Source organism: Xenopus laevis, chromosome 1S, assembly GCF_017654675.1.
Source record: "Xenopus laevis strain J_2021 chromosome 1S, Xenopus_laevis_v10.1, whole genome shotgun sequence".
Classification (NCBI taxonomy): Eukaryota; Metazoa; Chordata; class Amphibia; order Anura; family Pipidae; genus Xenopus; species Xenopus laevis.
This window is the reverse complement of record NC_054372.1, coordinates 52,526,567-52,554,106: the sequence shown is the minus strand read 5'-3', so window position 1 is coordinate 52,554,106 and position 27,540 is coordinate 52,526,567. Positions and strand designations below refer to the sequence as shown.

Genomic DNA, 27,540 nt, shown 5'->3' with positions numbered 1-27,540 from the left:
TGCTTTTTTGGGCTCATTCAATTTGCATACACGCAGAAGCTGTATTTTTCAAAGCTGGGGAATGGAGTGATCCACGCAGTAAGCAAAAAAAAAAAAAAGCAGGTTGTGAGCAAGGGAACCAATGCTCCATGTGCCCTCAGCCTAAATTTTCACTTTCAATTCATGCAGTTAAATATCAATGGCAAGTAGCAGCAAGCAAAATGATTCTGTTCAAGTAAAGAGGAAATACTGTTGACAGTGAATTTCATTTGATGCAACAGATGCCTTAATCTAAAATCCCAATGTAGTACATTGATAACTAGATACTGTTTTTAATAATAACTTGAATCCTCTAAACAGGCACAGAGGACAGCTTGAAACATAGAAATAGTCAAAGAAGGAAAACAGATCACCCTGTCTCTAAATTTCAAAGACAGAGAAACAAAACTGTGCTGAGCAGTAGTATGACCATATGCCCCAATATGGGTGTGGGAAGTGAGCTCTATAAGACAGAGCTGGGGTGGACCTGTACAAGGGGGCAAAAAAGAAAAAGTTTGGAAGCTGAGAAAACAAAAAGGAAATGGTCTAAAACTTGAAAACAAAATGGTTAAATCACAAGCTAAATAAAGCTTACTATCCCTGACCAAAAGATCTAAAGCTTGGAACATTAACCCATGCTGGTTAAATACCTTGGATCAGATGGCCAACAGGGGACACTGATGCTTAAAGGAGAACTAACCCCCTAGCAAAAGTCCCCCTAATCTTCCAGGAATTGCCCCCCTCCCTGCAATGTGCTTTAACTGTGGAGGGTTTAGTTCTCCTGTAAGGGTCAGAATTTTTTAAAGGGTTTTTTACACTAAATCACATCACAGGGAGGGGGAAGTGTAGGGGGGTTTTAAGCTTAGACCAATATCCCTATATATTTCCTATAAAAATTATATCTCACAGTATTATTGTGCTAAGTATTGGGGCCTACACAATGCTGTTGCATGTGAATACCATTTTATTTATGCATTTATTTAAATTTCAAAACTAGTGTTCAGTGACAATTTTTGGTGTTCCTCCCAGCACACAGTATCACTGAGGTATAGAATAACCATCTGTGAGTGGGTTATACTCCTGTATGTCATCCACGGGTTCTAGATATACGATTTAGGTTTTCCAGAAGATAAGATGTTGAGACTTTCCAGTATTAGCACATTGTCTGTTTAACATTAGTGATTTTTAATACCACAAAACTCCTTTTGTTTAACTTGTGGGCACTCCTGCCATATGTATTGTGACCACAGTTTCTGAAACACAGTGGTAAAGAGTAAGGGAACCACTCTGGTGATGTTTGGGGAATAAAGACTGCTTTTTAAATTTCCCTGCTTCCTGCTGATTCCATTGTGCGCGCGCCGATTTGGAAAGTGCATGGTTCTGAGGTGTCCCAAAGCTGCGGGTTCTGGGCGCTGCACCCGGGCCAGGGATTTGGAGCGGTGAGTAACCAGCCTTGATTGAATGCATTTGAATTGTCAGTGTTAAAACGACTGGTTTGGGGCATCGGCACCCGGACCCACCTAAGTAAAAGGTGAGCCATGTGTGGGGTGTTAAGCTCCCACATTGAACAGTACTTTATTAGTAATTTGAGTTTGAGCGCACCCAATCTGAATTACCCCATTTATGAAGCAGTTTACTTAATTTCTGAATAAGTATAGCCAGGGTTCATTGTCAAAACATGCCTGTAAATTAAAGCCATTCTTAATCTTAAATCCCTCCAAGAGGTCAAACGGTTCAAATAGGAGTTTAGAGACACAGTAGTTCATATGTTGTAACTAGGGAGAGTCTTTCTCCTGAATTATGAATATAATTTTTTATTTACACATATCTAAATATCTTATAATGGGGAATACCATATTGGTCACACAACATCTTCAAAAACATAAGTCTGTGGTTACTAACTTTTTTGTTCCCGCCATTTAAAGGCTCTCTTGGAGTTACCAGAAGTTAGAAAACAGGTTAGAAAACACACAAGCTTCTAGTATGCAGCCTGTTTGCCCTGTCCCAAATAGGGGTTGAAAGCTGATAATAATTTTGTTATGAATACATTTTTTACTTTTTTTAAATATAAGACATTAAGGGGCATATTTATCAAGAATCTAATTTATGAATTGTGTAAGGGTTTTTCTATTTCGGATAGGGATGCACCAAATCCAGGATTCGGTTCGGGATTCGGCCTTTTTCAGCAGGATTCGGCCGAATCCTTTTGCCCAGCCGAACCGAATCCTACTTTGCATATGCAAATTATTAGGGGCAAGGTGGGAAATTGCGTCACTTTTTGTCACAGAACAAGGAAGTAAAAAATGTTTTCCCCTAATCCAAAATAGTGGATTAGGTGCATCCCTAATTTCAGATAAACTCTAATTTTGAATGTTTGCGTGTTTATGGAAAAATCCGAATGTCAAAAAATCGTATGAAAAACAGGGGGAGAAAAATGTAATAATCGATTTGGTGCCCAGTAAAAACTCAAATCGATCAAAAATTTATTGAGTTTTCGGATAAAAAACGAATCTTTATATTCAAATTGTCATTTTTTTTTTTTATTCACGCACAGACATTCGAGTTTTTGAAAATATATCTCAAATGTGTGAGTTTGGGTGCAAAACAAATTTGAATTGTGGAAAAAAAAAAAAAATCACATTTAATTTTTGATAAATCTGCCCCTAAATGTCAGCCCACAAAGCAGGGCAATACCTTGTATGTAAAATATAGTGTCCTTTAGATGAAACTTACTGGTCACTGGGTTCACACAATGCAAGGTCAACCATAAATGATGAAGAGGTTAAAGAAAATTATACTCCCACAAATACTAGTTATAGGATGTAGACTCATAGTAATGCTCATTATGTTGTGGGGCTGTTTTAGGTAGATTTACGAGTAGACATTTATTTCTCACTCTCTCAAACAATTGGTAATGTCTATAGCACAGGTAGAATAGGGTGGCCTGGGAGAAGTTATGAATGTCTGATATTAATCAAAAATAAATTACTGTATCTGATTGGTTTTAATGTTTATTGGCAATATTTGCTTTGGGTAATTTACATTTACTATATTGTTTACTGAAAAACATACATCATGGTTATTTAGCAAGAATTACATTTTATCACAGTAAAATGAGCTTTGAATTAAAAAATGTTTAGACGAGGTGTAGGCTAACAGATTCTATATTGGATTTTGTTTGGCCTACTTTCATTCTTATAGCTAGTAGCCTACTTTTGAACTCCAGAAATAACAGTAGCACTTACATAAATGTCTGTCAAGAAAAAGGGGGATAGATATATGTCAAAATCAAATCTAATTCACAAATTAAGTATAAAACAGGATTTGATTAATATGCTGAAGGAATCAAATGTGTTTTTTGAAGATTTGTTTGACATTTTTATCTATGTAAAACACATAGTCCTGTCACATTGATTTCTATTAAGCACAAGCAATATTTTATTTTTTGACATTCTAATTTTTTTGTAATTAAAAAAACATGGTAGCTCAAATGCAGATGATAAACAAACTGAAAAGCACAATGAAATATTCCTATGAAACACAAGAAGTAGAAATACCTGTTCAACAGTTTGTCCACCATAATTTTTATCTTCATATCGTTTAAGTGCAGATCTTAGCTTCTGGACTGAAAGGGAGGAAATAACGTACGTATAAAATATCAGTATGTGGTGGCACCAAAATGGTTATTACAGGCACCGAACATATTGTACTTAAAACTTAAAAAGGTAAAAAAATAAGATATTCATTCAGCAGGCACCAATTTAAGAGATTTCTCTCACTGGAGCGGCAACTGTTTGGGTAGGGGAAACTATAAGGACACCAAAATCAGCACAGCCAGATAGGCATTACTTGGACATACTTGGTGAACCTTGCTAAAATTTGGACCATAAAAGGTGTCCAGATCCCACAGAATTTGTTTTAGAAGATATATTACTGCAGAGAGCTACATTGTTTTGAAAGCAATCAATGTTTCCCAAATAGCAATAATGCCATTGCCTATGCAGATCTATTTTAAGTACATTAATGCATGGTCTTTCTAGTCTTTATTTTTATTAGAATTCAACATTTCATGTTGTACATGTATGCAATACACTAATTATTATCTCAATAGGGAATTGCTTGAAATTGGATTTTCAACCGGTTAGTAAAGGGGAAAACAATTCTCTAAAGAGTAAATCAAGATAAAAACACTTTAGGGAGAGCAGCAGATGTACATAGTGCTCCGCAGAAGCTCATCAAGTTATGTACTTGGATCCTCCGACTTGCAGTTTGAAATGTCAAATATTTTTTATTCTGACTGTTATTGGTAATCTGGGAATCATCTGAATAATATTTATAACATTTATTGCTCAAATGATAGACAGTTTCATTTAAGAGACGTCAAGATTTATTTAATGATGCAGAAAAGGGAGTGAAGATGTCTTTTCTTCTAAACGATATCGTTCCATAAAAATCATTGCCCAAATTGCTCACGGCTATGTCAGAGGCAAATAGGTGCAAATTACAAGTATAAAATTACTCAATTAAAATCAATTTAACATTACAGTTGCTAAACCTGAGCCAAGTATTAAAACATTTTACCCTGAAGAAAATGCAGAATTTAATAAAAGGAATATGGTGTAGCTTACTATATGTTGTGCGAAGAATGCATATACAATATTCACGTACACCATTACAAAACAAAGAGTTGTTATGGGTGTACAGGCTTAGATAATCAAGCCCCAATATTTCAGATCTTTATACCCTCTTTTTCATACTGAAAGTAAAATCTTAATTGTTAGGAAAATATACTCTGTTTTTATGTCAAGATTTTTTATTTATTTATTTTTTGCGTTGCCTTTTTAAAAAACGGTGGGGGGTAAGAAAGATATATACAATTGGTCGGGCACAAATCCAACTTACCGCCAATACCGGCTCTTTCCCTTCTACCCAGTATACATTTCAAAAGTTTTAAAGGTATACCAGGTAGAAGGGAAAGAGCCGGTATTGGCGGTGCGCTGTTCTGTCAGTTGGCTATACTATAGGATTCTCCTGCCACTCATCTCTAGTATGCACTGCTCGGTGGGCGATATCGAAGGGAGATGTACTGATAATCCAGCCGTCCAGCCATCTCCGAAGGGGTAAGCAGTTCCATCTGGAACTTTTAATTTCATCACTCAATCACGATGGAATAGGGTGTTATTATATTCACATCAATGAGATGTAATATTGTCACTACTTGCCCTGCATAAGCTGAGACTGCGCAAGATGATGGCGGTCTATACACAATTATATAGTTTTGACTCGGAAAGAATGTTATTACTTCACTAATGATATGCACTCCTACACATGACATCATGATATGTTTTTGGCGCCAATAGGGCCTATATCAAGGGTTTGGGATTGTGGTGTTTGCACTTCCTGATGACGGCTTGAGTTGTGAGCCGAAACGTTGAAATAAACAATTTTTTTGCACTATATAAAGTCCTGGAAGTGCGGTCTTTTGGTGATTTTGATATTTATCTGTTGATGACCAGCACCAAGGCAGTGACGGAGTTTTTTGAGTGCACCAGTATTTTGATATACATACACATATTCACAGCCAATAACCACACTCACAGGTCTTTTTATACACACACACAATTTTACTTCATACTACTTTTATACACAGCCATGTTCTAAAAGACACAGGAAGAAGGAAGCCAATATACAGTAACTATTACTTTATTACCTTCCTTGCTGAAAAACTCATTTTCCAAGGTTGTCATATTGAGGAGAAGTCTACAGCCAAGTTGTGAGTGGAGTCTCTAGTTACTGAGAGTGGATCTGAAACTGAATAAACAAAATATCAGTGGCAGCTGCACAATTCTACTACGGCAATTAACAGTGCAATAACTAAGTATGAAAAACAACTTGTAAATATACTTGGGACAGTTTCACAGTTGTGACTATTAGCAATTCAGTAATTACAGAAGAAAACAACTACCACAAATACAGTACCAGTGACAGTTTCACAGTTGAAAGCATTTGAAGTGCAATAATTTAAGGACAAAAATTGTCATATATTATTTTGAGAATATTAATTTCTGTATTGTTAAAATATTTAAAAAGTGTTTTTTCTTGGCATATAATGTCCTGTTTTTTTGTTATAGAAGAAGGTAAGTTATGGTTACTTGGTTACAGTAGTGATGTATGTCACCCAGACTAGGGCCAATTGATTCTGTGCTCCTGCACTGTTGCCAGCCAATAATGTCAGACATAAACGAGTTGAGTGAGGGAATATAAGACACTGCGATGTGGTGGTCCAGGTCGGGTAAGGGTGTGTCAGAATACAACATTTATCAACCCACGTATCGCTAATGTACAAGGGTGTTGGTGAAGAGCAGTGTAATCGCAGGTCCTATAACTCATTCTTTGTAAACAATATATTATCTCAATTAATAGCAGAAAATGTGTGCTAGCATCATAGATGGTTTGCTTCTGGGTTCTTTTTAAATGAAAAGTAATTGTGGACTGTATTCGACAACCTACACATGATTCATTTAAGCACGGACACAGAGGAGAAGGCTGCAACAAGCAAGGACATGGAGGGGAAGGAAGGGAGGGCTGCAACAAACACAGGCACAGAGGAGAAGGAAGGCTGCAATAAGCATGGACACAGAGGAGATGGGAGGGCAGGCTACAGGCACGGACACAGAGGGGAAGGAAGGGAGGAAGGAAGGAAGGAAGGAAGGAAGGGAGGGAGGGAGGAAGGGAAGAAGGGAGGAAGGGAGGGAGGGCAGAAGGAAGGGAGGGAGGGCGGAAGGAAGGGAGGGAGGGAGGGAGGGAGGGAGGAAGGAAGGGAGGGAGGGAGGAAGGAAGGGAGGGAGGGAGGGAGGAAGGAAGGGAGGGAGAAAGGAAGGAAGGGAGGGAGGGAGGAAGGAAGGGAGGGAGGGAGGGAGGAAGGAAGGGAGGGAGAAAGGAAGGAAGGGAGGGAGGGAGGAAGGAAGGAAGGAAGGGAGGGAGGGAGGAAGGGCTACATGCACAGACACAGAGGGGAAGGAAGGGAGAGCAGGCTACAGGCACGGACACAGAGGGGAAGGAAGGGAGGGAGGGCAGGCTACAGGCACAGACACAGAAGGGAAGGAAGAGAAGGAGGGCAGGCTACAGGCATGGACATGTAGGGGAAGGGAAGGAGGGCTGAGAGCAGCAAGCACGTAGGGGAAGGGAGTGTGTTCAAACTTTCATAACCGCCAAATTTTGTAAAATGAACATGGTAATTAGGGTGTGTTCGCAAGGTAGATCTCCTGATGGGGGCCAGGTGTTAAGAGTAGATCCCAGTGTAACAAAGTCTGACCACCCCTGACTTAAACAGTGATTTGGCAGGTTTTAGGTGGCAAATTGTCGAATTCGAAGTCTTAAAGTGCCAGAGTATGATGAATCTCGAAAAAATCTAATTTGATTTTTTTTTCAAAAACTTGAATCAAATTTGGATAATTCCCTAGTCAAATTTTACAGTTTTGCCCATAGAAATTACATTTTTCAATTCGACCCTTAAAGGAAAACTATACCCCCAAAATGAATACTTAAAGGGGATATAAAGTCATTTTTAAAAGTGAATGTATAGATTCTTTTACAACTTTTGTACCTGCTTTGAGATACAGGTCATCATTTCTGCAGCTTTCTTTCCTTTCCCTTGATTGCAATCCTCCTCGTAGTTCAGCATTTGCTGGCCCTCCTACTCCTCAGAGTTCTAAAGGGCAGCAGTTCTTCAACAAGAAAAAAAAAAAAAATAAAAAAAAAATAATATATATATATATATATATATATATGGGTTAGGCCACTCCTTTCAGTATTTATCAGCATTGGAGCATTAAGACAGCCAGCCACATTGTGATCATGATCAAGGGAGAGGAGCAAAAGCTGCAGAAAGGATCGCCTCTATCTCAAAGCAGGTACAAAGGTTTTAACAGACATATATTACAAGTGTAATATGGAATCTTTTATCTGGAGGTCTTGGGATCTGGGCAGTTTCCAAAAAATATGTCCGCAAAGTGAATATGCATGTTTTCAATATACTGAAATATTTAAATATTAAAAAACATCAATAGAATTGAGTTGGCACATGAATTTATGCTAGCTAGGACATCATCAAGTACAAGGTTCCATCTTATAATTACATAGAAACAGCAAATTAGTCATAAATTAAGAATAGTTTGTGGATCTTGTGGGAAATGTCATTGCCATATTTTGGTGCTTCCTGATTAATAGGTTTCCAGATAAATCCCATACATGTAATTTTAAAGAGAAACAGAAACTGGCACTGTCAAATGGATCCATTCTGAAATATTCTCTTCTACATTCCAGTCGAATGCCCCACAGTGACAGTGTTACAGTCTGCACATTCCCACATTAGATATATACAAATGTAAGCAACAAGTATGACATTTTATAGATGTGCCTTACATAATGCTTATGATTCAGGTTCAAAATGTACCGGGGGCAATGAGGAGCTGTAAAACCGGTACGGATCTACTGCGCATGCGCCGATTGTCAAAAAGTTTTCCGATTTCACTTCGTGAACATTTGGCGCATGCACAGTAGATCCGTACCGGTAAATGTTCCTACTGCGCATGCGCCAGAAGACGCCGGTCAAACAGGAAGAAGACGCGCGTGGGAGAAAATGGCGACTGTGAACTCAGTGGACAGGACCTGCGCAGAGGGGTGAGTAACAAGTTAGGGGCATTTGCCCAGGGGGACAGGGGGGAGGAAGGGGGGGGTTTGCGCCCAAGGGGTTTCCTTCTCCTTTAAGGTGAGAGAGGTTGACTAATCTACAAACAGCAGCAACTACCAGAGAACTCCAGGCTGTGCTGTCAGTGAGCATTTGGAAAGCTGCTAGACACTGAGGATAAATATCTTCACTTCACGCCAGCGACAGAATCACGTTCTACACTTACAGTAACAAACGTCGCTGCCTCCCCGGTCCCATTCAAATCCTCACCTCCCGCTGCAATGCGTCACTTCTGGGCAGCGTCTAAAGAAAAGGCTTAGTCGTAACAATAGCAACGAGGACGCCTATATAGAACAACGCCCAGGAACCCGTGATGGGAAATGGTTGCGTTCCAAGAAATGCAGGTCTGGAACGCATTGAAAGCCGGAAGAACCCGTATGCTGCGAACAAATAGATTGCTATCTGCGTGGCAACTTTAGTGTGACAGGTGAGTCAGCTGCGATGGGGGAACTAAGCATTTTGGAGTCATAAATAAACGAATGTTTTATCATTTCCTGTATGGCTGATTATTACTCTTTTGCACTAAATTGCAGCAGCTACGCTTTGCAACTTTGAATTGGTTCTATAATAATAATAATAATAATTCCTCCTGCATCATGTTTGATTGTTTTTTAATTTCTTTACTGTATTGGTGGAAAATTATGAATTGCCTTTGTTGGGCTAGCTAGCAAGATCACTAGCCTCTTGTTGGAGCAACTCGAAATTTCGTAAATGGATACTGCAATTTATGTAAGAAACAGTGCCCAATGCCGGCCTGGCGCCTCAGGCAACCCAGCTGGCCACGTCGCGCCTCGACCCCCTCCCCGCTTCCGCGAGGAACCGAGGACGCGCGTGCTCAACTGTGCGTAACCGAGGACGCGCGTGCGCAACCGTGCGTAACCGAGGACGCGCGCGCACCCCTAGGTCCCTTTCAATGAGGCTTGAATTTCACATGGCTAGAATGAGCTACATCAATGTGTCGTATATGATCTCTTCAGATTTGGTTGCTGTACTAATGCCACCTCTCTTTTAGATTTTTATGGGCATTCTATATTTGTAACCATTTCTCTAAGACTCCTGGGAAATCTCAAATTTTACCTTTATTAATATCCACTTATAGTCTCATTACTGGTGTACTTCTATGGCACTGAGCCCACTCCCATTTGTTATGTTATTGGAACTTTGCCTACTTTGCCTAGCCTTGCTGTCTTTTGTTGCAACAAACAAATTTTTGGATTTTAGAAAATAACCCCCTTAGTGTCGACTTCTAATGGCATATTGAACGGCCCTCCCTTCAAGTATATGCCAAAGGTGCAACAAAGTATAAAACCAGCAACAGATATCCAGCATTAATAAAAAACCTACTCATTCTTTGCCTGCTTTTTACTGCTACAAGTGAGAATAATGAGGCAAGTATGGATTTGAGTAATGAAAAATGTGTAAAGTTACTTAAAGGGGAACTAACACGAAAATTAAAATTGAATATAAGCTGCATCATACTGAAATAAGAAGTGTTCTAAATACAATCAATTAAAAATTTTGTACTGTTTCTGAAATAATCAAGTTTATTTTCCCTATTCATCTCTCAGCAACTGTTTCTCTTCATTCTGTCTTCATGCAGCAGTTGGGTGTCAGATATTCATTGACTGTTAGATCCAATATATCTTATAGTGGGCTCCTTTTGCCTAGAACAGGGGTGCCCAGACTTGGGTACACTGGGATTTACTCTTGACACCTGGCCGCCAACAGGAGATCTACCTTGGTAACGCATGGCAATTTTTGACCACGCCCATTTTATTACCACACCTCCTAATTACCATATTCATTTTATAAAATGTGGCTGGTTATGAAAGTTTAAACACACTCCCTTTCCCTCCATGTTTGCTGCTCAGCCCTCCCTTCCACCTCAGTGCTTGTTGCTGTTAGCTCTCCCTTCTGTGACCCTGCTTGTTGCTGTCAGCCCTCCTTCTGTGTTCCTGCTTGTTGCGCAGCTCTCCCTTCGGTGTCCCTGCTTGTTGCTCAGCCCTCCTTCTGTGTCCCTGCTTGTTGCTCAGCCCTCCTTCTGTGTCCCTGCTTGTTGCTGTCAGTCCTCCTTCTGTGTCCCTGCTTGTTGCTCAGCTCTCCTTCTGTGTCCCTGCTTGTTGCTCAGCTCTCCTTCTGTGTCCCTGCTTGTTGCTCAGCTCTCCTTCTGTGTCCCTGCTTGTTGCTCAGCTCTCCTTCTGTGTCCCTGCTTGTTGCTCAGCTCTCCTTCTGTGTCCCTGCTTGTTGCTCAGCTCTTCTTCTGTGTCCCTGCTTGTTGCTCAGCCCTTCTTCTGTGTCCCTGTTTGTTGCTCAGCCCTTCTTCTGTGTCCCTGCTTGTTGCTCAGCCCTCCTTCTGTGTCTCTGCTTGTTGCTGTCAACGTTCCTTCTGTGTCCCTACTTGTTGCTGTCAGCCCTCCCTCTGTGTCCCTGCTTATTGTGGTCAGCCCCCTTTCTGTGTCACTGCTTGTTGCTGTCAGCCCCCTTTCTGTGTCCATGTTTGTAGCTGTCAGCCCTCCCTTTTGTGTCCATGTTTGTAGCTGTCAGCCCTCCCTTTTGTGTCCATGTTAGTTGCTTAGCCCTACCTTCTGTGTCCGACGTGCTTGCTGCTCAAAATGGCGCCCTCCCTTCCGTGTCCATGCTTGAACCTGCTCTCAGCCAGCCCCGCCTTCACTTCTCCTCTGCTCTTTGCCCGCCCCCTCTCCATTCTCCTCTCTCAGCCAGCCCTCGCTGCTCAGGGGAGAAAGGGCCTATTCCACCAAAGACTGTGAGTGGGGCTGTCTATAGCGGGTTCTTCTGCTCTCACCTGCGTCGGTAAAAATAAAGATGGCGGCTGGGCTGCATTAAGGTTTCGCGTCTAAAGTGTCGTCTCGCGACACTTCTGACATCACAACCAGGAAGTGCAGTTGAAAACGTCGGGCAGGTCGCGGTCTACCAGGAAAATTATCGGGATCAACAGGTAGACAGCGATCGACGTCCTGAGCTCAAATTCATCTGCTAGGAAAGGGAGCACCCTATAAGATATATTGGATCTAACTGTCAATGACTCCCAACTGTCAATCTGACACCCAACTTCTGAATGAAGAGAAACAGATGCTGAGAGAGGGATAGTGAAGATAAACTTTATTATTTGCAGAATATTTAATTGATTAGATTTAGAAAGTTTCTTATTTCAGTATGATGAAGCGTATATTCAATTTTCATTTTCACGATAGTTCCCCTTTTGTTGGTATTTTGTGTATTTTAAGTAGGTATAGAGTTTAATTAGCCTTCTATGAATGTCGGTTTACTGAACAGTCCACATAGTCTAACTTCATTGCTGTCTTTCTTTAAGTTAGAGTTGAAAGATGCTGTTTACAATTGAACATAAGTGGAACAGTGAACCTGTAATGCATGAACCAGTGACAATTTCTCTCAAACATGGGAACAATGGTCTGCAGATGGATATAAATGCACCTTTTTTTAATGACCCTCCTGCACCTCCTGGACCTAGTGGGCAACCTTTTCCAGGTCTTTGGGATTATGAAGGTTGGTGTCATCTTAATTAACTATTATTCTGGCCAGTAATTCATACTGTGGCATGTAAAATAGTAGAAGTATATAGCTGCTAGGTTATTTTTAAATATGAAAATATATGTTTTATATTTTAATTTGAGCATTAAGGGACTTGTATATAACAATTCAAAATGTGAAAAAGGAAGCATTCACAGAAACTGAAATTTTTTACCCTTATTTACATTTTTCTGACTGTCAAGATGTTTCTTCTGACACAACATCAGACCTATATAACTGACCTATCTGTAATGCTGGAAACCATTTAAACAGATCCATAAAATCCCCAATCCAATTCAATGCCTTTCCTTGTTGGTTTTGTGTAAATGAAAGGCTATGCGTCTAAACGGCTTTTATATTACACACCTGATTTCATGTAATGCTGACCTTAATTGCTTTGTTGGGGGTTCTTTTGTGCCAAGGCATATCAGACTGGTAGATTACATGATTATTTATATGAGAAAGATAACACATTTAGGAGAGTGGAAATTAAAATAAGTTAGATATACTGTAAATTGATAGCCTTAATTGTTTATTGTTTAATATTGCTGGGATATTTTTAGTGATCCTTGTTTAATAAAAAGGAATTAAAGAAGGACAGCAGAGCCTAGAAGTCAATCTGTGCATTTGTTCACTAGCAAGCTTAAAGGGCAACTGTAGTTTAAATATATTATCCCCATGAAAGGTGCCCTCACTCCAGTTGGGAGTAACCAGAGTTTTTTTTTAATAATTAAATTGCCAGCTCCAGGACACTCACTGTGGGAGGCGTCATACGCATAATGAGTAAGTTGCGGCATTTGCTCATTATGCGCATGCATGTGCCCCAACGTTGCTGCTCGCACCGAGAGCTCCCCACTGCACTCCGGTGGTTGGGGATAATATATATAACACATAAGGTGTTATTAATCAAAATCCCTATTTTCTGAAAACCAAAGCCACACAGATTCCCCCCCCCCCCGCCATTTATCAATGCTTTTTCACAAACATTTTTTTTTTGCTGGAAAAGACTCAATAAAATCACAAAATTGATTCTTGAACGAAACCCAGAACAGATCAGAATATCTTCAAAATGCCAACGGGACATTTGCCATTGACTTTTACATGAAATCGACATGTTTGAGTTGGAGTACTTTTTTATTCGGACTTTTAACAGCATTGGCGTTTAATAAATCTTGAAAAAAATATTTTTTTTCTACAAAAAAATTGTGTTTTTTCCCTTTTAAAAGTCTGACCAGAAAAAATCGGACTTCAATAAATAACCCCCATAGTGTCAGATTTATTAACCATCAGTTGTTATTTGCATAACAAATATGTAAAGAGAGAGATCTTTATATCTTATAGATATTTCTTTTTATTTTATATTTCAGTGGTGGAAGCATTTTTCTTAAACAGTGAAAAGGAACAATACTTGGAAGTAGAGATTTGCCCGTGAGTTAGAAATATTTTAAATGAATTTATCATTTATTTGTCCTTCTTTCTCTGTTACTTAACTGATGTACTGAGTTTGAATTCAGTCTATTGGCTTTACTTCTATTGGCTTTTACTTCCTAGAAACTCTGCTCTGCACTGATACTCTCCTGCAAAAGCAATCTGTACCAGGGTTATTTGTAGAAGGGATCTGATCAACTGTTATTGAAGCTGTGCTTTTTATGTTTGTGAATGAGTACTAGCCTATATGGGTTTCATCATAATTCTAACATGGAAATTAAAATGTGTCCTGACTGCTAGCAAAGTTGTTTTGCAAATACTTTCAAAACCAGCTGTACTGCTTAAAATGTAACCTTTGGTTCTGTGCTTGAATTGCCAGGAAGTATGGAAACTGCACCCATTTTTGTTTGGCCATACAAATGATAGAAAGTTCTATAACAAACAAAGACAACCACAACTTTCATGCTTTCTGGCCGAACTAGCATGGAACCAAAAAATTCCTTCTGAGCTATATACCGGCACATGCCAGAAGATCTTTGTGACCACCTGTCAGGGTACTGGCAGGCCAGGATTTCAAGTTATATTTTTGTGGCACGAATCAAAAAAAGGATCTTTGTTTTTTATTTTAGTTGCCCTTTGACTTGTTGGGTCTTGTATCTTGTATCTAGAACTAACCTAATCTATTTCTTTTAAATGCCATACTGATGAATTGTTAGCTGGGGATGGTTCTTTACCCTATAAATTCACTCTTACTGGTGATCATATTCCTTCCTGGCTTGCAGTACCAACCATTGTTTTGAAAATGGTGCAACCCTGTCTATGTTGTTAAGCATTTGTACAGCTCTGTCGCTTCAATTATAAGCTCCCTTGTATTTTGAATAAAACAAAATTATAGGATAAAATATGTATGCTTATGCTTCACCTTGTCACCTCTTCCCTCAAATGGCATAGACTGAGAGCCTGTTGGAAATGTCAAATATATTGTTCTGGCAAAGGAGCTTATAATTGAGGAGCCCGATCTTTAGAGCCAGCAGTGTACATTCTAAAATCTGAGTTTTTTTTAAAAATCCCTTAGAAATAAATTAGAGAGCGGTGAAGTTTAACTCTGGCAGTCTATGTTGAGCCCACATAAGTGTTAAAACATGTACTGCATGTAGTAGGGCACTTCAGTGAAACAGGGTGACTTTTTGTTAGATGAGCTGTGGAGGCTTATTTATTAAAGGTCATATTTTAGTGGTTTTAGAGTAAATTCACAAACTCTAAAACTACAAATGTCATTGAATTTAAAAACAAAGTACAAATTGAAAAAATGCTGAATGATTTGCTTAAAAATAGAAATACCTTGAAAACCCCAGTGAAAAAAAACCCATTGATTGGATAAAAAAATTATCCAAAAATAGCACATCTCTCATTGACTTCTATAGCAGCTCGACAACTTTTACTTGATCAGCAAAGGTATTGTACGGAACAGAGCCTTGAACAAAGGAGAACTGACTATTATAGTTCTGTTTCAATGGTACAGGTAGTCAGACCAGCAGTGCAGAGAACAGCAGATTGAAACAAAGAAGCAGTATTCAACAATTGCATCTACAAATATATTTATATTATATTTAAATGTATATAAATCATTAGAATTAAGTCTACTTTCACTGTGCAAAATTGTATATTTGCTTTATTGTCTCTTTATCATAAAATTGACAGGGCAATCATTTCATTCTTACCCCAGTGGGAATAACCTACTTCAGGTATGGGATCTGATATCCAGAATGCTTTTATGGATAAGGGATCTTTCTTTAATTTAAATATTCATATCTAGTCTACTAGAAAACCATGTAAACATTAAATAAACCCAATGGGCTGTTTTTGCTTCCAGTAAGGATTAATGATATCTTAATTTGGATAAAGTGTAAGGTACTGTTTTATTATAAAAGAGAAAAAGGAAATGATTGTTAAAAATGTGGTGTCACGACCGGCACCCGATACCAGAACAAATGCCGAGCACCCTGGTCTCGGCTCGGCTTCACCAGTAGTGTGACCACCGTTGGGCTTCGGGAGGTGCCCTCAGCTTACTTGGGTGCCACCTGGACTTAACGAGGGGTGCAAGGCGAGATGTTCTGGCTGGCGAAGGGGCACGGCTCTTAGCAGAGTCTTTTGGGCCAAAGGTCACGGTACAAATGGAGCAGGCAAGAGAATCGTCAGACAGGCAAGGTCAAGGCAGGCAGAAATCAAGAATCGTCAGGCAGGCAAGGGTCAAACCGGGTTGTCAATCAAGGGGTTAAACAGGAAGAGTTGTCGTAGGCAGGCGAGGGTCAGGATACAGAATGCAGAATAGTCAGGAACAGGCTGGGTCAAACACGGGTAATCAAACAGACTAGATACAGAACAGATCAGACGCACAAGGCTCAGGAACCACTAGAAACAAGTTCTATCACGGGCACTGGCTGGGAGTCAGAATGGGCCTAAAATACTTTCAAATTTCACGCCAAAACGTGCCCAATGCGTGCTGGCACAATCACGCCAGCGCGCCTGTACCTTTAAGAGGCGCGCCCTAAGAAACCAAGATGGCGCTGGAGGCAGGAGAAGGGGCGCGGTTGCGTGGCGGCCGTCCACGCCGCCGCACCACTAGACCACCAGGTATTTTTATTACATGTGGATTATTTTGATAAAATTGGGTCTATGGGAGACTGCCTTTCCACAATTTTTAGCTTTATGGATAACTGGTTTCCGGATAATTGATCCATATCTGTACTATATCTTAATCAGTGCGGTCTAATTCTTACATGTATCAGGCAAATTATATGTTATACATGTTATACAGATTGAATTAAAATGATGTCATAAGTGAAGTCTATGGAGCCTCTGAGAAGACTTTGGGGTGCATACAAATCATTTGGAGGTCCACATCTTCCATGGGCCTCCACTTGGACAGCCATGATCTAAATGATAGGACAATGAACAGGTCCTCAACTGAGATATGACCTTGGGCCCATTATTTTATCCAAACCCAATCCGCACAGTACATACAAGTCCTTGCGACCTGCAGCCCCTTTTATCCAGCTGCAGTTCTCCAAATATACCAAATAAGGAAAGGGCTGCAGTTGTCATTCAAGGTTATTCTCCTTTTTTGAAATACAAATTAATTATTCCCCTTCTTAAATAAAAATTAAATGAGGGATTATTTTGCAGCAACAAATAGAGGGCAAAGTTACATAGTAGTGCAGTTCTGTCAGCTTTACAAAGGACCTGCGTGGTCCAAAACGTTGCTGTAACTGTCCATTTCATAATCTTGTTCCCTCCAACACTTGTGATCTAGTCACTTATAGTATTCCTATGCATAAAATAGTTTTAAAAATCATGCATAATTGGTGTCATGAATGTGTACATTGCTTCAAGGTCTGCTTTTCAAATATTTTCCTTATACTCCTTTGTCTCCATCTTCTTTAATCTTACATGACACTGCTATTATAATTTCACTTTATAAGCAATCATAGAAAAAATGGACTGATATTCGCTTATAGTTTGTTTCACAAGTCATTACTATATTCAATAAATTTGCTGTAATTGCGGGTTTTGGGAGGTGGAGCGCCAATGCAAATATGTCGCAGAAGCTAGGGGAATATGAAAATATTGTTGTGTGCTGAGTATGTAAAGATATAAGAGTCTGAAGAAATTAAAGCCCCCTTGAGTGTTGGAAGTTTGAAAGCCTTTAATCACTGCAACAGTAATTGCTTTTGTCATGCTTCAGAGATCACGTGCTGCTGGCATACCTACAGAACAGTTGCATATTCTCTAGCATAGAGAATAGAATGGAATTCGAGCTAAAAGGAAGGCGATCGATAAAGGACGTTCTTTATGATTCAGAAATGTTATGTGTATTTTAAAATATTTGAACAAAGCAGGCACACATCCTTAATCTCATTAACTGTTTCATGCTATCTTCTTTTGCAAAGCTGCTTGCTCCTATTGCTTTAAATTAGCTTTTAGTTCCATAGAATGTCTTTGATACCTGTGCCTGCCAACCAATGTTAGGATAACCATTTATTAGCTGCTTACAGTCTTGAGACTGCCAGGTTTATGGAATCTGTCTCTGCAGACCCAAAGCACATACAGTGCAGAAATTAGCATGAATCACCACATCTTTCACTTATAAAGAAGCATTTTTCACCAGGAGTCCAGTGTAATTGTGTGTGTGTGTGTGTGTACACTAAGTAGTGTGGAATACAACTTGGAAAAGATTTACCAATGTAGATGCAAGTTGTGTCTGCATAGTAATAATATCATTTTGGATTATCTTGTTTGTGGCACTAAAATTGTGTTATCATGTTGTTTGTTTGGTGCAAGTAAGTTGTGTGTTTAGGCACAACATACAAAGGGAAACCTGGAGCAAACCCCTCCTCAAGACTGGAGTGAAGAGAGAGTCTCACTAGCTAAGAGTACCCTATTTTTAAAGTAGATTCAAGTTCTTTTTACATTCAGCACATATGTGGTCCAATTGACTATCATTGGTAGTAAATTGCATTTACCCATAGCAATCACTACAAATTATGCTTCAATTTATTTTTTGTACAATAGAATATTCCTTCTCTAACCTTGAATTTCAAAATACAATTTAGGAATATGTATAGGTCAATTGAAAAATGTTAGTGAATTTTATTTTACTCAAACCAATCTATAACTTATTAGAAACTGACATTTTATTGTGGCATATACTATCAAATAACATCAAGAAACAGGAATGGCAAGAGCACAAGGGTTACTTGCCTGTGCAACAGAACACTGACTGCATCACATATCAAGCCACAGCTGAATGAGTGCAAACATAAGAAAGTACAGAGAAGACTTCAGGATGTAAGGCTGAAAGGAAATGTAGCAGCTTGGAAAACTCTATAAATATAAAACATATAAAAGCAAAACAAAACATGGTTAAGAGGCTTTCTTGCCTTAACCCTTTAAGTGCCAGCAGAATTTCACATTTTGGTTACTTGAAATGACAGCCGTTTTTTAAACATTTGTGCTCTCTCTTTTTTAGGGGCATTTTCTGAGGGGAAACCTATAGTTTACCTAGGAAAACTATACATTGTTTTTTTCTGGAGAAACTGAGCTTTCTAAATCATGTATTTCTAAGTCTGCAAAAAGATTTATAGCGCTAAATACGAAAAAAATATGAAAAATTCCCATTTTTCACAATATATGAATTTATACCAGAAGAATTATTCATTTTACACATGAAAATCCAAGTGATTTGGAAAGTCTCATGTCTCTCGAACGTGCCAATACCAGATATGTATAGTTTTAGGCAGATTTAGGACTTCTGAAGGCAGAAAATGGCATACTTAAGATTCCAAGGCCACAAAATCCTGAAACATTCGGTTTACCCCAGAAACCAATATATTTTTGAAAAGTAAACATTCTGCTGATTCCAAAATGAGTAACTATGTCTCTCTACTCCTAACTACCAAACACCAAAGCTTGTCAGAACTTAGTGTTTTTTATAAAAATGTATCAAAATTCTGAAAAATCACTTCAAAGGTTTTATTTTGCTCCACATATCCCACACTGTATTCGGTACCAAGAAAAAGCACCCCTGAAATGATTGCCAGGGGTCCACTGAACAGTTTGATGTCCATTATGCATAGGTTTATCAAAGTACCTGGCATTTAGAGACCACAATATGAAGTTAGCACATCCAAATTGTCCAGGACTTTACTTTAGCTACTGAAAAATCAACACATTTTCTGCATTTTTTTTGTGGGGTAAAAACACAGAAAAATAGGTTTACCACCCAAAACCATATATTTTGAGGCCTCAACATGAAGTTAGTGCATACAAATATTCCTGTGGGTAACTTCAGCTAATGAAAAATCAACACATTGACTGCATTTTTTGTGGGGTAAAAACACAGAAATATATGTTTACCCCCCAAAACCATATATTTTTGGAAAGAACACATTCTACTGAATCTAAAATGGCTACCCATGCCTTTCTGATCCAAACTAGTGAGTCGCAAGGCTTTCCCGAAATTGTCGGTTTTGGTGAAATATCTGAAAATTGCCTCAAAGCTTCAACTTTCCAGCACCATATCGCCCATGAATCATTACGTACCAAGAAAAATCACCCTAAATATGATTGCCAGGGGTCCAATGAACAGTTTGGTGCCCATTGTGCATAGGTTTTGGCATAGGCCAAAGTACCTGGCATTTAGTGAGCCCAATATGAAGTTAGCACATCCAAATTGTCCAGGACTTTACATCAACTACTGAAAAATCAACACATTTACTGCATTTTTTGTGGGGTAAAAACACAGAAAAATAGGATTACCCCCCAAAACCATATAATCTTGCCATCCAGAGTATTTATACTTTAAGTGCTCCATTAAAATGCCTATATTGCACGAGTTTCCAGACAGCAACAATTTAGGTCTACACTGACTTTTTATTCGCTTAATAAAAGGTATGTGCCATGAAACATTGCTGTCTGCGGACTGTGCCGCATTTGTGCAATGAGGTATTGTAATTTCACAAAAATATTGAAGTGCTGTCCAGAATATAAATATTGCTTCGCAGTGAATGTGGGGGGGATATGCGCCCATCCAAGTGAATAACCCATAGGCTTCAGGTCTGGTATATTCTTGAAGAATGAACAAAGTGTTGAAACCAATATGTCCCCATGAGATTTAAACCCGCAGTAGGGATGCCATTTCTATTACCACTTTGATTTCTTCTAGAGATGTTCATAGGCTGTTTTAGCTTTCTGTATATACGTATGTATATAAACTCTATTTGTGCCAACCTTGAGTGCTCCCTTGCAGTCCTTCAGCTACCTTTTTCTTTTATGGATGGCTTGCCAATCTTCTTAGCAAAGAGTTCCTCCTTAACTCAGTTTTGTTGGTAAGGAATTATGTAACTGAAATGAAAGGAGAAACAAACCCTTGCTACTAAAATCCCCTACCCTACATAGACCCCCCCTCCTTGCTCCCCCCAGCCTAGGTGGTACCTTTGCTAAATGCTCCTTCAGTAACTCTTTACTTACCGTTCAGTACAGATTCGGTCCAGTGGAGTTCACAGGCACCATCTTCAGTCACTTTGGTAATCTTGGGGTCTTCCTCCATCACTTTCATCTCAAGATTATTAATGGATTATTATTGAATTATTATTAATGCATTATTATTCACTATTATTAATAAGAATAATCACTTCAGCAATTTCCGTGACTTTCGGAGCATGCACAGTTGTTGCGAAACAGAAATTTGCTCCAACTGTGAATGCGCTGATACAGCATTTACTTATAGATTCGGAACTTCGATGACCTGAATCTGCACCGAGGGAGGTTTATGTAGGGTAGGGGATTTTAGTAGCAAGGTTTTACTTCTCCTTTAAGTAACCCATGGCTAAAGCATGGGTTAGACCAAGTCCTCAAGATTTCTCTTTGTTTTGTGCATATATTGAAGCTTAATATAGCTTTTAGCTGGCAATCAACTTATAAGAAAATGATTCCGCAAAGTATAAGTGAACATGGTTCCACCTACCTGCTGCACATAATGCAAATTATTGATCTGGGGGCTCAGTGATTGAATATCCTCCCCCCATAGCTTCTGAGCACAAAGGGTACAGTAAGTGAACACAGTTCTACCACTCTGTAACTTTAGTACATAGTGGGTAGTGTAGGATTTACATAGCTTGGCCAAAATGTGGTACAATTATAACTTTTAGCAGGTGGTCAACTCAAGAGTGTAGGTTAGTCTGAAACTTGTAAAAAATAGCAGCTGGTCAATGCTAAGTGTGGGTTAGTCGGAGTCCTCGTGATTTCTTTGTTTTGTGAAAATAAGTAATGGCCTGTGTTGTTATGGCAATAGGTCCTAGAGAGATGGATGCTAGCAGAGTTAAGGTGCCACAGGTAAACTGTTTTTTTTATAAATATTTTTTTTTTTACATTTGAAGTATGAAAGCTTAGATGGGAGGTCAATTGTACCTTCAACAGAATATAAAGCAGTCTAGATAGGCAGATCAGAATACTTGCTTCAAAGAACACTCAAGCTATTCTGCTGCACTGCTTACCAGGATGCCCCTCCCGCAGCACCTTATTGCCCCTTTCTGTACTGCTAATTAAATAATTATGTAGGCACACAAACAAATATATACATTTTTCCTCCCTGCGTTATAGCTTAATGTTGAAAATAATGCAATGTTTTATTTTCTTGTTTTTTTATGGAAAAGTTGCTGTGTTAGTAATGTACATTTCTGTATTATAAAGTGAAGTGCAATGTGTCCTGTGGACTATATAGATGTGCAGGTGCTGTGTGCTCTGTGTGAAAATCTGTGTGAAAACAATCTTGCCTGCAGTATATATTGCTTTTCTTAGCGACCCATTTTAGTTACTTACACTACAAACAACTGATCTGTACACTGCTGTGCTTTTTATTTTTGCAGGCATGGGCAGCATTTGGTCCTGTTTCTTTCAAAACGCAGGATTATTTGGAAAGTAAGTGAGGATAAGGCTTGTAAAGGAAACACAAATCCTACTGAGCAGACAAATGAAGATCATAAACAGTAAAATCAACAGAAAATCAGATCTTCAACCCAGCATGGCTGAACAGAAAATGAGCTAACTGGCAAATTCACCTCCCTCTCTTTTCTTATCCTTTAGTTTTTTGGTCTTCCCTTGCCAAGTAACCATTTAATAAAATGGAATCTCTAATGAGTGTTGGCATGTTCTGCACAGCCCAGTTGTCAGCTATAAAACAGGAGGGCGGGAGACGATTAGGGATAATAAAGTTTAGAAACCTTTAACTTTATCCTTTTTCTACCCTATGAATAATTAGATGTGATTTGCCAAATTTAGAACTCATTTTAAGAGCGTGCACTGTGCAGCTTTAGGCTTCGTCACAGGATGATTATATTGAACTAATAATTTGAGCACAATGTTAAGTGCATCTGTATCACCTTTAAGTAATGAGACTCTCACATATTTTCAGCCAGAGATGATTTAAATGATTTAAAGTTAATGTTGTATCCAAGCAAAGGTAGGAAACAAACCTGTATTTTGACAATTATGTTTTAGAATTGAGCATCCGTATTTCATATTTGATTTGCAATTGCAGATGCATTTTAAGTATCTGAAAATATTTATTCTTGGCAATGGTTCTATTTTGAGGAAGCCTTTCCATTTATCTCTTAGATACCAGGGTGTCAGAGAAAATGTATTTTCTCTGTGTTTTATTCTTGAACAGGGATTTCAAGCCCTCAATTTTAGCTTTTTGTACTAGCAAGCCTGCCATAGTTTTTTGGGGGGCAGGAAAATTTTTCTGCGGATTGTTATTGAGACTGAAAACATATCCACTTTTTGTGTACTCAGAAAGAGACCAGCCTAAAACTTTGTAGAACCCCGATTCAAATTGCTAAATAAATATAAAACAATAATGTCTGTAATCACAACCCTATTTCAAAATTTTTGTATGCTTTAAATGTAAGAATGCATTCATATGTGATATACAACTGGTCAAATATTTAGCAATTAAATCAGTAATTTGTACATTTTCTCAAAAGATTTATAAAGTGGAAGGCACTGTCTTCTCCTGGAATCCCAACTACAGGCAGCTGGGAACACAGATTGGTTGAAGAACAGTAACCTAAAAGGAAGAGGGAAATATCTGAAATGAAGGGTTTTTTGGCAGTGGGTACTCCTTCAATACCTCTGTCTGCAAGTGTTCCTGGCTGCACTTGCATTTTTAATTTTCCCTAAACGTTATTCTCTATGGCTTGATTTCTTTAACTTTTCTTAACAGGCACAGACATTTTTTGATTGGCTAAGGCGTGCTATTGGTATAACATTAGCAGATAGCCCCCTGAGTTTGCTCATAGCCTAAGAAAGCTATACTATTTACTTATCTTCATCTTCCTTGATAACTGTTAAATATTGTGCTTCCTTGTTTAAGGTTGTAAAGTTTTATTAGCTTCATTGGATCTCTTTTTGTGGTAAGTCAAATTTTCTGGGTGATTCAAGGAACCAGGTTGTCCCTTTGACTAAAGATTGGAATAGGTTCCTTCTCAAAAATGCATATGTGCACCGGAAAAAATGTAAGGCATTCAAAGCATGGTAGGTGGGAGGTAATAAACAGAGGCAGGAGTGGAACAGAAAGCGGAATAGAAGAATAAAGGCAGTGAAAGGGTTTGTGTTTTTTCATTTTCAAATCAGTTTCACATTCCCAGACCTCCCAATACCTGTTAGTAAGTACTGCCTTACACAATTATTCCATGTTTTGTCTTTTTATTTTTTTTATGCATAAAGAAGAGGTATCCTGAAATTTTATTCACTCTTGGTGAAAGTTACTTAAAAATGATGTCACTCGTCCTGAAGTCCAAAATGAAATAGCAGTAGATGCTTGCAAAAAAAAAATCCAGCATTCATAAAAAATGTAAAGATTGCATAAATACCCAAAATAAGTATATATAAATAGAATGAAAAATAATGTATAAATATGTGTTCGCATAACGCATGTTGGTCTTTATCGGTTTCCTTATATCATTGTTCTAATATCCATGTGGATGGATATTTTCTTTCATATTCAGAAATATAATGTAGGTTTTAATAAAAAAAAAGAAAAAAAACTACCTCCATCACATCTAAATATACTAAACCCTTACAACTTCTTGTTTTCATTTGTGCAGGAGTCTCTTCCTTTGTCTGTACAAGTACATAAGACAAGTAGAAAATGGGAAGGCAGTGTGATTCTTCCATGGGATTATTTCCCTCCTTCAGTAGATCAATTTAATGCCTATGCCATTCATGGATCAGATACAAAGAGAACATATGAAGCACTTTATCCTATACCTCAAGATGCATTGAAAGAAGGGCAACAGCCTGATTTGTAAGTATTACCTACTGAGATGAAGCGTGTGGACATGTACAGTATATTGTAGGTCATGTAAAGGAATGATTTATTCCTCATTAGCACTATCTTCCTTGAAGGCAACTTTAATGTTATGAACTATAACATCCATTGCATTTCTTTTTTAGACATTGGTGAGGACTTCTGGTGTATCAGGCCACTATATTATAAAAATAATTACCAAGTTTGCTATGCAAAAATTATCCAAAGATATCCAAGGTGATAGATAGAAACCGACAACTCTAACCCTAAAAATGAATGTGGCTAGAAATGCCATTTTTTATATGCTGAGTGAGCCATCTTAAAGGAAAACTATACCCCCCAAACAATGTAGGTCTCTATAAAAAGATATTGCATAAAACAGCTCATATGTAAAATCCTGCTTCATGTAAATAAACCATTTTCATAATAATATACTTTTCTAGTAGTATGTGCCCTTGGGTAATCATAAATAGAAAATTGCCATTTTAAAAAATAAGGGCCGCCCCCTGGGATCGTAGGATTCACTGTACTGTATGTTAGGTCACATGAGACAATTAACAGACAGACTGTGTCTTTTGCTTCCACACTTCTTCCTGTTACAGTTAGAGCTGTAGTATTTCTGGTCAGGTGATCTCTGAGACAGCACACAGACCATCACGAAATGGTGGCTCAAGGCAAGAGATGTAAAAGGGCAATATTTTCAGTTTGGTAAGATTCTTTAATATGCCACTTAATATGAAATGAACTATCTGTTGCTTAAGTGTTCATTTTGGGGGTATAGTTTTCCTTTAAAGATTCAGCAACTCTATAGTACGAATGATCCAGGCCATCAAAGTTGTTGCAGGTGTTTTCCATCTTGGATTTTGTTAAAGGACAAGGAAAGTTAAACTAAAGAAGTAGCTAGAAAGGTTGTACTCTATGTTTTTGGCTTCTGTACCAGCCCAAGGCAAACAAATCCCTTTAGCAGTAAAGATCTGTGTCTCCAAATATGCCCCAGTAGCTCCCCACCTTCTTTTCTGCTGATTCACTGCACATGCTCTGTGCTGCTGTCACTTACTGAGCTTAGGGACCCACTCACACTATATAGTACACGTAGAATAGAAATGTCACAATATAAGATTGATTAGTAATTAATATGGAAAATTGCACAGAAACCAGTGCAACTAGCATCAGAATTTAACAATCAGCCCTGTAGCATCAGCTTATATTACAGGCCAACCTTATTTTATGCTTGATAATTTGCAACAACCCCTAAGCTTAGCTTCTCTACAGCTGCTCATTGAGCATGACACTTTTCAAGTCCTGGATCATTGCTGCTATTGAGAAGCTGAACATTTAGGCTGGTGCAATAAGTTCACTATATAAAACATGACATTTTTAGCCCTATTCATTTTTATTGTTTCGTTCTCCTTGAAGTGTCAGAGACACTTGCCAAGTCAGTTGATGCTGTTTTAATTTGTATGTTAGTTGGAGAGGTGTAGGCTGGACTTCCCTGCATTGTAGAAACAAATGTAGACCAGAAGAAGGTGTCAGTAGCAGTATTTACAGATTTTTCTAGGCAGGACTGTGTGGGCAATTATATTACTTTATCATGAAGGATTTGCTACATTATTTTCTATCTTTTAGCACATGTATAATTTTACATTTTTATTTGCAGAATGTAATAATTAGAACTCTAGCAATTCTCTTCTTTTTCCATTCTAGTGGAAACATTGTGTAGTGGAGCTCAATGTCAGGAACTGCCAGATATCACATTTCAGCTACATTTAGTATGAAAGATAAATTATAGTCCTATGGAACTGGGTATTCCACTTATCAGTGTTCTTTCTTTTCTTTGTTTTTAGTCACCGCTTGGAGTACTTCAGACCTTTTAGTTTCTGCACACTGATGGGTAAAAAATGGAAACAGCCTCAGTCCTGCCTCTGGAAAATGTAACATGGTCTATCTTTGTGCTTTAAATACCTTCTAATTATTTTAATCAGTTTCATTTCAGATTTAGCATGTACAAATCACTAATAGCCATAAATGAATGTCTTCTCCTATATTAAAGCGTTAAAGCTGTAGAAATATAACAATATGAACTTGCATATTGTTTTAAACAAGATTTATGTGTAAAGCATGAAAAACCTAGACATAGACATAGAAATAGTATGCCAAGGTAACATTAACAATTAAATTAACAGTTAAATGTTAACAAGGTAACAAAAAAATGTGGATTCCCAACGTTCACAAATCTAGCAAGATGACATTATGACACTAAGAGGCAGATTTATCAAGGGTCGAATTTAAAATTTGAATTTTTAAATTAGAATTTTGAGTTTATTTTAGTGTAATTGGACAAGGGAATGGCGCAATTGGTGTTTTAGCCTATGGGGGACCTCCTACAATCAATTTGGATTTTTTTTGGGGAAAAAACTCGAATTTGTTTCAAATTCGATTTGAGTTTGCAGGTTGCTCCTATTCACCCAAAATTAAAAAAAATCAAATTTTTTAATAAATTTAGATAGGTCGTTTTTTTTTTCAGAATCTCGAGTTTATGGGAGATTTTATAAATTTTCATAAACTCTAAATTCGACCCTTGATAAATATGCCCCTGTGTCACTGATCTTGATATTTACATTGTATGTAGGTAGAAATGTTCTTTATTACATTTTTTTCCTACATCTTATTTGAAAAGAAAACCTCAATATACATAAATTCAGGTACTGTAAATGTATTCATAGCAATCACGATCTTGTCAGCAGTCTTCCCCCCCCCTCATTTTCTGTTTCCATGCATTTATGTTCATTATGCATAATTCCAGAGATATTTTGTAGCTGACAAAGATGCATATTGATGGCTGTTTAATTTTTAATGTTGCAAAGATGCAATTGTACATTAAATTCAAATTATATTTGATATCTTTAAAAATCTGTTTCTTGTGGATTAA

The 27,540-nt window shown here is 38.2% G+C and overlaps 2 protein-coding genes across 7 annotated transcripts in view; one reads left to right on the top strand and one right to left on the bottom strand.

The window, feature by feature from the left end:
- The window catches only part of sclt1.S (sodium channel and clathrin linker 1 S homeolog), a 71,825-nt gene extending 62,709 nt beyond the window's left edge, over nucleotides 1–9,116 (bottom strand). Inside the window, exons 1-4 of one of the 5 annotated variants that reach the window (XM_041579579.1) lie at nucleotides 8,978–9,082; nucleotides 7,625–7,745; nucleotides 5,729–5,829; nucleotides 3,576–3,643 (exon numbers count right to left, since the gene is read on the bottom strand). In XM_041579579.1, the coding sequence (XP_041435513.1) occupies nucleotides 3,576–3,643; nucleotides 5,729–5,765 (105 nt within the window). In that variant the 5' untranslated portion in view covers nucleotides 5,766–5,829; nucleotides 7,625–7,745; nucleotides 8,978–9,082. Of the gene's footprint in view, nucleotides 1–3,575; nucleotides 3,644–5,728; nucleotides 5,830–7,624; nucleotides 7,746–8,827 lie in introns of all 5 variants that reach the window. The other 4 variants (XM_041579578.1, XM_018243310.2, XM_018243309.2 and 1 more) reach the window with 4 other exon arrangements.
- On the top strand, nucleotides 9,057–26,805 carry c4orf33.1.S (chromosome 4 open reading frame 33, gene 1 S homeolog). Of its 2 annotated transcripts, none has more exons than XM_018243312.2 (6): nucleotides 9,057–9,194; nucleotides 12,103–12,292; nucleotides 13,684–13,744; nucleotides 22,171–22,222; nucleotides 24,409–24,608; nucleotides 26,456–26,805. In XM_018243312.2, exons 2-6 carry the CDS (start codon nucleotides 12,112–12,114, stop codon nucleotides 26,544–26,546), a joined length of 585 nt encoding a protein of 194 aa, XP_018098801.1. In that variant the 5' UTR covers nucleotides 9,057–9,194; nucleotides 12,103–12,111; the 3' UTR covers nucleotides 26,547–26,805. The 2 variants fall into 2 exon arrangements, with proteins under 2 accessions (XP_018098801.1, XP_018098802.1); XM_018243313.2 differs by having other exon boundaries at nucleotides 9,066–9,194; nucleotides 12,099–12,292.
- The last annotated feature ends 735 nt before the right edge of the window (nucleotides 26,806–27,540 follow it).

Bases quoted from the DNA above. Each gene is read 5' to 3' on its own strand.
- c4orf33.1.S (XM_018243312.2), top strand. From the start codon at position 12,112: ATGCTGTTTACAATTGAACATAAGTGGAACAGTGAACCTGTAATGCAT. The intron at 12,293-13,683 runs GTTGGTGTCATC...TTTATATTTCAG, and splicing joins AGGTCTTTGGGATTATGAAG to TGGTGGAAGCATTTTTCTTA. The intron at 13,745-22,170 runs GTGAGTTAGAAA...TTATTTTTGCAG, and splicing joins TTGGAAGTAGAGATTTGCCC to GCATGGGCAGCATTTGGTCC.